The sequence below is a fragment of the Channa argus genome, chromosome 1 (genome assembly GCF_033026475.1).
Source record: "Channa argus isolate prfri chromosome 1, Channa argus male v1.0, whole genome shotgun sequence".
NCBI lineage: Eukaryota > Metazoa > Chordata > Actinopteri > Anabantiformes > Channidae > Channa > Channa argus.
In genome coordinates this window covers 14,546,053-14,557,495 of record NC_090197.1, presented here as the reverse complement: position 1 = coordinate 14,557,495, position 11,443 = coordinate 14,546,053, and the positions used below count along the sequence as shown (strand labels likewise).

The following is an 11,443-nucleotide window of genomic DNA, read 5'->3' as shown; positions in this document are numbered from 1 at the left end:
CTCCCTGTACATGATCTGAAATCTTCTAATAATGTCATAGCATATAATAAAAATGTCACCCAACTGGTCTGTACCTTTATTACCTGTAAATAATAATTGGCTTATTATAGATGTAAAGTATGAAAGCAGCACTTAAATAGTAAAAATATTTTTCTCCCACATACAAACAGTGCAGAATATTATTATTATATTTAGCCTCAGTTTGTCTTTGTATGAATTGTATGAAACAGTTGAGCTGCACTTACCAAACTGGTTTGATGTCTTTTGAGGATGTTTGCATGGCAGAACACTGGCCTTTTACTTATGAATACCTGTATGGAAATCTAGAAATTACGTTTCAGATTCAGTTTAACCGTCAGTGGTGTTGTGTGTGTGTATGAGGAGCCAAGTGTGTGTTTGCGTGTGTTATGGATGTTCACTACTATCCTCTTTTGTGTAATTTGTTTTTGATAGTCCCTGGGCCTTTGCTGAGCTCTGTCAATGTAAGTATGTGTGCGTGTGTGTAAATGGAACTGCTTTACTGCACAATCGGTACAGGTCGGGTCCTTTTCTTCCGACAAAACACAAACAGCCAGAAAGCAACGCTCTCTATTTTTATTACAAAATAAAAAATGTCATTAAAAATATTAGAAAAAACTAATACAGGAGGAATAGCTAATATGAGCATGTTTTTATGAACACTAAGAACATAGATGATCAAACCCACTTGTGCCCAGAACCTCGAGAGACCACAGAGACATAAAACTACAAACCAAGCTACTACAGAGACAAACCTGCAACACAGAGACAAAAAACTACCTGCAATGCAAAATGACCTCAAACAGAAACGGAACAACCAGACAAACACAGATACTATCAGACAGACATAAAAGAGACTCACAACTACTATTCAGAAATAAGGTTACCACAGACAAACTAAAATAGCTCATGGACATATGATTATCACACAGGGACATAAAACTATCCGAGGCATAAAATCTACAAAGAAATAAAAAAATACCACACGTACACAAAAGTACTACAAATAGATGCAAAATAACCACAGTAACACAAAACCATCACAAAGATACAAAAACACACCAGAGAAACACAAAACTAACAAGGAGACACATAAACCTACCACAGAAACGCTCTAAACTACCACAAAGAGATGCAAAACAATCAGACATAGAACTACCAAAGACACAAAACCACAACAACGTGATGCAAAACTACGTTAAAAGGGCCACAAAGACACACAAAGCAACAAAACATGTTCTGTGTGGGTGCACAGAGGGGGCCTTCTTATGTATATGTGTGCAGGAATCCATAAGCCATTAGGTGTGCTCAGAAAACAAAGTGGGAATGAATTTTTACTTGTCTAGATCAAAATATTGGTTGTATATAATCTTTGCTCTTATCTGCAGCTTTTCTCCTCACTGGAATGTCTGCCATGTGGCTGTTTGACAGCTGAGGTAGTGTGAGTGCTACCGTACAAGCTGCCACAAGCAGGTACGGGCAAGACGGGAAAGTCAGGGGCTGAGAGTCACAGGATACCTTCCTCTGTGTTTGTGTGTGTCCCACTATGTGAGAGAGGTGAAAGGTGTATCCTACATACCAGGAGTTTTTTCACTGGGAGAAGCAGCTTGTCTGGACTTGGCCGGGATTAGTCTTCCCGCTTCTGTGCTGAAAATCACAGCTGAGGCAAAGGTTGGGACAGAGCAGACAGGAGGTTTTGAGTGAAGGAAAGGCGGGGGGGGGGGGGGGGGGGGGGGGGGGTAGTGGGGAATGACATGAGGACGAATGTGAGAGATGACAGGAGAAGAAGAATGGGGGTAATTGCTCGGGTGACTGTATAATTCACGTCATTTTATTTCTAAAACCATTTTGAGAACATTAATGTCACCTGTGGAAGCATCTGTATTCATTGTTTTTGTCAAACCACCTGTTTCCATTTTTGTGTATGACTTTATACGGCAGGGCATCTTTACCAAACTGGGGACCTGGACCACCCTAAAGGTTTGTTAAAGGGTCGAGAAAATGAAATGCGAACAGTTTTCTCCAGGTATACAAAGCATGGTACAGTGTGTTGGGTCATTAAATATATACGTTTGTTTGAATAGGAATTTCTTCTTACATCAAAGCTACTTTTACTTAATCAGGGCTGAAAAACACCTGTATAAAAAAATAAAATTATATTAAAAGAACAACCTCTGTGCTTGAACCTTTGACAACTAAAAATCCTAGTTCAGGCTGTTTCCACACACAGTGTCAGGTCCTCATCATTGGATTGAATGCAGTTGTTAATGTTAAGAAAAAAGTTAAGTAGAGTAATTAGAGTAAAGCAGCAGTTTAGTCAGTTACAACAATTCAGACAAACAAAGAAGTAGTTATTGCATACTGTGTAGCAAAAGATTTTTTTCATTTAAATGCTGAAAGAATTTTTAATTAGGTATTCAAATATTAGTTTTTCTTAAAGTACAGGTTTTTAAAAGATTAACAATTTTTCAAACACTGTAAGTCATTCAGTTGTGTGCTCTATGTAAAATTGTTGTTTATAAACATTTTAATGAAACAAACCCAAATTAAAGTTTAAATCATAAACTGAAAAAGCCAACCAAATGGTTGTCACATCAAGTTTTTCATACACTTTATATTTTATATTTTACAGTTATATGATATTTATGTGGTATTTAATATTCTATATATTAAACTGACATGTATTTTTTATGTTTTTTATATTACATTTATGTTTTCAAATATGTTTTCACACAATTTGACGATTATCTGCACTTTTCTTTTTCTCACTTTCTTGTTGTAGTTTCCCAATTTCATTGTTTGTCACATGTCATTAATTTTAAATCACAGTGATTTACACTGTCTAAAGATTTCTATAAAATGAAATTTAGATTTTTGAAGGATATCTAACTAGCAACTCATTAACATTTAACAAAAAATTGCCCCCCCATCCAAAAAACACATTCTGTAAAAATTTATTTAAACCTCACATTTTCCCCAGTGTTGTTGATTTGACATCCACAGTTATCCCAAATATCAAAAGCTGGTGCTGTTGTTGAGGTTAGCGAGTGCTGTCACCACTTTCACAATCAGCCTCTGTCTGACCAGCTTATGGCTGGCTCGACCCCAGACCTCGGGTCTCTTTCAGTTCCACTCTGTGTGTCAGTGTGTTTGTGTGTGTTGAGGTAAGAAATTAACTTTTTCCCCCTTAAGGCATGGTTTGCCCTTTTGATGTGATTTCCTGGGGCATCTCAGGGTCGGTTTTAATGAACCAAAGAACAGATGCATTTGCATTGCATAAGAAACTCCACTCAGTCTGCACCATTAAGTTTGGTTTGTACTCAGAGAAGAGCTCACCTGCTGAGATTTGTGTGATATTAGTGGTTTAATATTTTACTATTAAAAACTCCACCGACGACTCCACCAAATTCTGTGTGAATTGCATATGTCAATCAAGTGACATGATACAGTGTCTCTGGAGGCAGCAGTGAAAGTTACCATGAATGTGTTGTGACTGTGTCATGGCTTGTGTACAGCCCCGACTGGTCTTGCAACATTGTGACATGTCACGTCGGTGCAGCATCAGCGGCAGTCGGCTGTGGCAAAACCTGTTGGTTCGGAAAAAGAACAAGAGGAAATCATGAGGAGGGGCAGCTGGGAGAGGAAGTAGTTAACGGGGAAGATGAAATCCAACTTCCTCTTCCCTCAACAGCCTCCAGAGAAAGAAGGAGGTCACACTAACCCCTGACTTTCGCTCTGTTTGCTACCAGGTGACATTTGGCAGCCAAGTGAGGCAGAATAACTGTGTCTACCCTGAAATGCATCTTTACTTGAGTCTGGCTTAACCTCATGAACAATCAGTGACCCCAGATACAGTAAATAGCCATGCAGTGAGAAACAAACACCAGAAAGGACAAAAAACAAAAACACACACAAAAATAGGTGCCCTCATAAACAACTTGGCTGAGCTGAAAGGGAACCTGAAAGCCCTTGTGGCTGGAGGAGAGGACCAAAATGTGGAAAAAATCTCAGGCTGTCTGCGGCGAACCCCTGTTTATTCATAAGCACAATAGACAGCCAGATAATATGCTCCTCTACTATTGAATAGCTGACACCTGGAAGATTTGCTTTCACACAGGCCCTTAGGCTGGACAACCCCACCCCAAACATAAGCTAGCAAGTCCCTGCACAACAACCTCCAGGGTGGGGGAACTTGAGCAATGTGTGGCTTTTGTAAAAAATGTTTCACCTTCTTTCTTTTATATTTTGCACCCCCTTCTGAAAGCATAATCACATCCTTCTCTCTTGAGAGATATTTCCCCCTTTTCACAAAAGGCTGAACAGACTGTCTGTCTTTTCTTATGATGAGGGGAAAAAAAGGCAGGAAGGTGGAGAAGGGGGCACAATGGCGGACTGGAGGCTTTTCTCACAATGCTAAGATTTCTCTCAAGAAAGTCATGACACCTCACAGTTGGGAAGGTTTCCCACAGCAATAAGGGCTGGTGAATAAAAATAGCCCCATGCAGTGATTTCTATGTGTCTGTTGACTGATTTATTCTTTCTAATAAAGTAAAAAATAAGCTGAGAAGTTGACAAATAAAATTCACAAAATCATGATTTTATTTATAAACTGATTCATGTGTTGAACTCATTTCGAAAGCATAACAAACCTGTTTTTCCATCATGTGCTAACTGGAGATCCAGTACATTTACATGTTAGCAGAACTTAGTCAAATCCATGAGCAGAGGTGAAAAGCCCCACTGTTCCCACCAGACGGCTAAACCGCAGTCACAGATAACACAGATAAAAAAAATTCAGTGCAGCCCAGTGAGCCAAAATATGGTTTGTCCAGTCCATTCTGGCGCAGTGTTTGTATAGCTGTGATTAAAAATAAATGTTAGTAAATCCTCAACATTGAAAGCAGTTGAACTCTTAGCATTACAACCATTATTACTGAGATAATATCTGTATATTTGTTTTGTCCATGCATGTGTTAGATGCATTGCCTCAGTCATAGTGTATGCCAAATTCAAGACCATAGTTACAAGATATCATACTGTGCTGGTGGGACAGTATATATACACTATAACACTATATTTGATATTTCCCACACACACACACACTGACATACACATACACTATAAGATGCAGTATCACTCAATACCTGCCCTCTAGTGTTACATTAAGGGAATAAGCTTTTAATCACTTACAACTAACAGCTGATGATGATGCTTAGGCTCTCTGTACTGCACAAACTGTATACCAACAGATACTGTAAGTTGCAAAATGCTAAAAGCAAGTAATCTGACAGAAAGCACAGATAACAAAGTAATGGTCGAAATATCCACTTTGGGTATAAATAGGTGACACATTTAAATAATAAAAAAAGGTCAAAGTGCTTCCCAGTAAAGAGAAATTGTCATGAAACAAATACAACATATAGCTTCAAATCTTTGCTGCCTGATACGAAAGTTGTGTTTTGAGACGTTTTTCTAGAGTGATGAGGTCAAGATTAAAACCATGGAGAGACTCAACACCTGGCTAACAGGGTATCATGAGAATCTGAAAATAAAATGCAGACTCAGTATTATTGCTAAGAACAGGTTGGAAAAGTCATTTATCCCAGTTCTATTCAACTGTAGCTGCTTGAATATCTTTCAAATTGCGTGGACGTGTACTAACCGGACTTTGCCATTTGGGGGCAACATTGCCAATGTGATGCATCTGTAGCTGCGGCGTGGTGACTTCAGCCTGTCCTACTGGTGCATTCACGGATTCCTTCCTTTATCCACAAAATGAAGACCTTCCAAACTACCATGTTAATTAGTTTAATTACTTTACTTAATTTCAAAGGTGGAAAGTAACTAATTTGAGGGACCTGTACTGAGCAATGGAGAGCACGTGCATTTACTAAATACAATTTCTAATTTTAATTAAGAACTTCTATTCTCTGCTCCCTCACAGGTTGACTTCACTACATATGTAGGCTAATACGTTATGTTCTCTCCAATAAATTAAATCCAATAAATTATACCAGCTGCAGCGTAAGACATGTTAACAAGGTAATGTATCTGTAATCTTGTTACAGTATTATACTGTAGCATATTATTCAGAAGTATCTAGAATTTATTTTTCGGGTACATTACTTATTTTGATGCTAACCCTTTTTTCATTTAAGTTTAAATTTTGAATGCAGGGCTTGTAACTTTTATTTACATTTCAAGCCTATCTTTTGTATAAAACCAATTTTTGCCAGTGTCTGTGAACGCAGCATTAGTCTTCAGTTGCGTGTGAATTAAGCAGCTGTCACACTCGTGTGTGAGCACCCAGCAAACAACTCGTACCCTTACTCTACACGGGTAAGAATGCTTGTTTTTTAAAATATATAACATAAAAGACGTCGCGGAGAGTGTTTATAGTTAATTTCCTACAGGCTGAACGGAATATCTTTCATAAGGCAAGTTAGTGAGCCGGCTAGCTAACGATTCAGCTGCTAGCATATAGCTAGTAGGTAAACCACGTAACGGCTGATTGACACCTGCATTTTAGCTCTGGCTAACAACAGCTGGATTAGTACAGGGGGAAAAAAATCAAACTAATGTCACATCAAGAGTGTTCCAACGTACATATGCTTGTTATTAAATGTTTTGTCTCTGGAAACCTAATCTGAGATAACTTACACAGCACTGGATAAGCTCTGAAACCTGCGAGCAGAACAGCAACAGTTTGTTTCCCATCGGGAGAAGTATGTCGCTGAAATCACCCATTACATTGTGTTCTCCGTGTCCATGCGGTCCATTGCAAGTACTTTTTAAACACTTCTAATAACATCTGGGGGTGATGGTAGTTAGCATTGAGTATTTAGAAGGTTTACCAGTATTTGTTTTTAACTAACCAACACCAGGTTACACCGAATACTTCGCTGACCAGCTGACTATTTATAGAAGTCCTTGTATGAAAGGCTGGATTACTATCAGGGCAAAGTGGGCTTCGATCCTTCGAGCTTCAGGGGCCTTAGCAGTATTAATGTAGTGTGTATTAACTTAATTATTACCACATTTACTAGCAATATGTATTATTTATGCACAACATAAACTAAAGTGATACAAGCCCTATAGTGGGTGCTGAATTGTAACCTAATCACGAGTGACAGTTAACTAAGGGGCCCCTTATAATTCAGGGGGCCACAGTTAATTTATATGATAGATAGACAGATACTTTATTTATCCCAACCTGAAATTCACAAAATAGGGTAATGTGCACACACTTGTGGCATATTATTCATTCTGGAATCTTATGTATATTTATAAATCTAATGCTGAAACAGGTCAAGGTAGATGGCCGCCCACCCTGAGCCTGGTTCTGCTGGTGGTTTCTCTCCTCCGTTGCCTGTGGCTTGCTCAAGGGGGATTTTCTGGATTTCCTCTACATATTTGTATAGTCTTGACTTTTTTTATGAAAAGTGCCTTGAGATGACTTTGGTGTAAATTGGTGCAATATAAATAAAATTGAATTAAATTAATAATTTTTATCTAAAGCCACATAAACCTTTATCAGGATAAGGTTTTATTGCCATCTACACAGAATGTACTTGACTGGAGAAATTAGTTTCACAGTAGAAATCCATATTTAAATGCCTGTTTGTACAAGAGGGAACTTGATGATGGCCATTTGATGATGTGATATACCTCTCTCGAAAATAACAATTGCAAATAAAAAAGTAGCACAACATGCCAAACCTGCTAAGTTGCTTCAGGGAAAAGGTCCATGCAGATTCACTAACCTAAGCATTTCTAATGTCTAATGTTTCTAATGTTTTTTTTTTTTCACTTTCCTCTTTTCACTTTCTTTCACTTGAGTGTTTTTCATGTTTTGGATTACCTGACTGTGTTGCAAACACCTGCATTTCACTTTAGGTCACATTGGAGCTTTTTCTTATTTACTTTGCCTGATATTGGCCATGTGGGAGTTTTTAGTTTTGTATCCATTAAACTTTAAACTGACTTGTAAGAAATGCATTGCCTTACCCCTTAAAGACACGTGAATTAAATAATATGTAAGACTCAAACTGCTTGTCTTGAAGAAAAAATGCCAAACCTACTTTACCTTTGGTGTCACAGTACACAGGATATTATGTAATCTTTGGGCACTAAAGGAATATGTAATGTAACAACAATAATAAAATGTTAAGACTGTCCACAACTGATGTTAACAGTAAATATTGAGACTTAGTCTTTGCTTCCTCCTGTCTAGGTTTTTCCATTATGGCACGTGGGCATCAGAAGATTCAGTCTCAACAGAAAAATGCTAAGAAACAGGCTGAGATGAAGAAGGCCAAGGGTCATGATCAAAAGACAGCTGCTAAGGCTGCACTAGTGTTCACCTGCTCTGTGTGTAAGGTGAGTATGAATCTCAAATGACCCAGAAGCCATAACTTCATGGATGGTAAAGGGCATTTATTTAACATTTTAACAATTAAATGGTTAAATGTGCTGCAGTTTTTAGATTTTAATCTAATTCTTTATCACTGAGAAGTCATCAACAGAATAATTTTCAGCAAAATACCTTTCCCTAAATTATAAGATTGTTTGCTTCGTCACCCCTTCCTGCAGTCCCAGATGCCTGACCCTAAAACCTTCAAGCAGCACTTTGAGAGCAAGCACCCGAAATCCCCCCTGCCTCCTGAGTTAGAGGGAGTAGAGGCATAAATGACTACCTGGATACCAAACTGAGTTCTTCAAGGCACTTCACCAACTCTGTATATGTCTCAGTCAGACAGCACTGGATGATGCAATGTAAACCACATGACAACATGTGCCCTAATTTAGGCTCTTACAGCACAAGTTGCCTTTGACACAGTCTTTTCTCCCATCCAGTCCTGTTTGCTTGTGTTTACATACATGAGGGGCTAAACCCACAGGCTGCCTTCGATTTTTAGGGTCACAGAAGTTATTGATCCACAAACAATTGTGGTGAATGAAGATCTCTTGCTTCATTCACACACCTTTTCACAACAAACTCCTCGCTGCCCTAATGTGTACTGCACATAGGAATATTTCTTGCTGCCAGTTCTTGTACCTCTTTATCTTAAACTTTGGTGGATTGTCTGATTAAACATTATAGCAAGCAATTTAATTTAGCTTTAAATGTTAAAGTGGTGGCAGTGCTTTTTTCTCCTAATATCATTTCCTCCGCAAGGTTGTCTGCTCTGTGACGCTGCAATCTTACACCTTTGTTAATGATCATTTTTATCACATGTATGTGAGATGATGCTAGCCATTGGAAAGATGCTACTTGAAATGCAGGTTAATAAAACTTTAAGCGCGACTTGTCATCAGAATTGCTTGGAAAAGCTTGGAAAATGAATGTATGCTCTGATAATGTATTATAGCTGTATATTATTAAATTTTACTTTGTTGTATATCTGCTTTTTTCTTGGAACTGAAAACTGACTCAGCCATCATCACGGGAGGCTGTGTTATTAATCTGTGATTTTTTTACATCAATAAATGAACTTGACAACAAACTAACTTTTATCAAGCCACACAATCTATTAAAGCTTTTACATGTCCTGCAAATGGAGGTTTAAATTTCTAGTGTCAGCTGGTCAGAAAATAACCTGTTAAAGGAAATTATGAATTATTACCATTTGTTTTAAAGTGTGCACAAAAATAAAACCCAAAGCACAAAATACACCACAAAGCCATTTCAATGATGATTTGGCATAAGTATGTTTATGCTTTGCATAATCTCATAAGCTGAAGTTAATAGAGAATAAAAAGCATTACATGTGGAATATATACCTTGTAGCAAACATATATCAGTGTTAAATCTGAAGCATATCTATTAGTGATGTAGTGTTGAGTCTGACACCTACTTCTTTCAGAAACACTTATAACAGGAAATGTGTCAAACTGCAGAGCCTGGTGTCTAACGAAAGCAGTGAATCCTGTCTAAACATGCTTGACCACCCAAAAAAAAAAAATAAAAAAACATCTTTGAGTCATATTCACAACAAAAAGCATGCACTTCCTGTATTTCCTTTTCCTGAGCAATGACAAATGCATCCATTCAGCTCAGAGTTAGTAACTGAAATGACATGCAATGTTGCCGCACAAACAATAATTCTCATCATTAGATTTTATTTGTTGGATGCCGTGTGAAGTGTGCAGTCACACAATCTATGTCATAATAACATAAGAATTATTGCTGAAGAAGAAAAGCTGGTTCTATGCTACCTGTTTTTTAATGGTTTAAGCATCCCATCTGAATGAGTCATAGCCGACATTCTTCTTCTGTGTCCTTGCACATAATCCACCTCCTTCCTTCCCATCTGTAGACTTGTGAATGAAACCAAATGCAACACATTCATTCACATAAACAGAAATGCACACATTTGCTATATCTCGTTTTTGTGTTATGGCATGTTACTTTGAATCAAAGCTCAGTGCCTGACAAGAAAATACTTGCACAAAATAGAATGCCTTAATTAGTCAGAGTAATTAATTAAATTCCCACTGGCTTTATAACCACCCACACACTGTTCAAGTGCACTTTTAATAAAGGGGTTTGGATTTATGTGCCAGTGTCTTTCAACATTCTGAATAATGGACAGTTATTTGTAGTTTTAGAAAACTACTCAATATTTTAAAGCTAGTGGCCACCATGGCTACAGCACCTAATATTATTTTATTATTATTATTAATCATCTCTGGCCCAAAACTATCTTCAGTCAGAGCAGAAAGCCATCTACTGGCCTACTTCCGAATAACTTTTAAACCCAAGACACACCCTCATGAAAACTTGAACATTGAGCAATTTTTCTTCAACATGTTGTAACTGGAATAGCTTATTAGTTGAATGAATGAATAATATAACTCTTGTAATATGTCTCTAGATCTTGTCATTTAATTTCGCGAAGCCATTTTAAATGTACATATGGAGTTTGCTATGTGCTATTTTCCATTTGATGAATCATATTTAAATTCTACTTGGGATCATAATTAATGTGTTAGAAATAAGTAAAAAACAAATTTTAAAGTAATGTCAAACAAAGTTGTCGTGCTTGCCACTGATAAGCAAACCCCCTGGCATCCGAAACATTTGCAAACATTTATTAAAGGGTGCTCACCCAATGACCCTGTAGATGTGCATGCACTCTCACACTCACACCTAACCTTATACTGAATGATTTCTTTTGAATTTTTTAAGATTGATAAAGGGATGTGATAGGCATGTGTGGTGCTAGAGGGTCTAATTAGTGGTTATTTCGAAACTGGTGGAACTAGACAAACGGGGATTGCGGCTGGACTAGGCTCCTGAGGGTAGATGAAACCACCTCTCCAGCCAGTTGGGTTGTCAGTGTACTTTCGGCTTAGCACATACACGTATGCTTACAGGTTGGTTAAAGTGCCGAGCATCATCACTTTGCAAAAGCAAGACTGG

The 11,443-nt window shown here is 37.8% G+C and overlaps 1 protein-coding gene across 1 annotated transcript; it reads left to right on the top strand.

Moving 5' to 3' along the window:
* Positions 1–6,259: 6,259 nt before the first annotated feature.
* On the top strand, positions 6,260–9,524 carry znf706 (zinc finger protein 706). The gene is made up of 3 exons (XM_067499842.1): positions 6,260–6,357; positions 8,252–8,397; positions 8,611–9,524. The coding sequence occupies exons 2-3, from the start codon at positions 8,263–8,265 to the stop codon at positions 8,704–8,706; spliced, it is 231 nt and encodes a 76-aa protein (XP_067355943.1). The 5' UTR covers positions 6,260–6,357; positions 8,252–8,262; the 3' UTR covers positions 8,707–9,524.
* Positions 9,525–11,443: the final 1,919 nt, after the last annotated feature.

Coding starts and splice junctions, on each gene's coding strand:
- znf706 (XM_067499842.1), top strand. CDS start 8,263: ATGGCACGTGGGCATCAGAAGATTCAGTCTCAACAGAAAAATGCTAAG. Junction 8,398..8,610: donor TCACCTGCTCTGTGTGTAAG/GTGAGTATGAAT, acceptor CCCTTCCTGCAG/TCCCAGATGCCTGACCCTAA.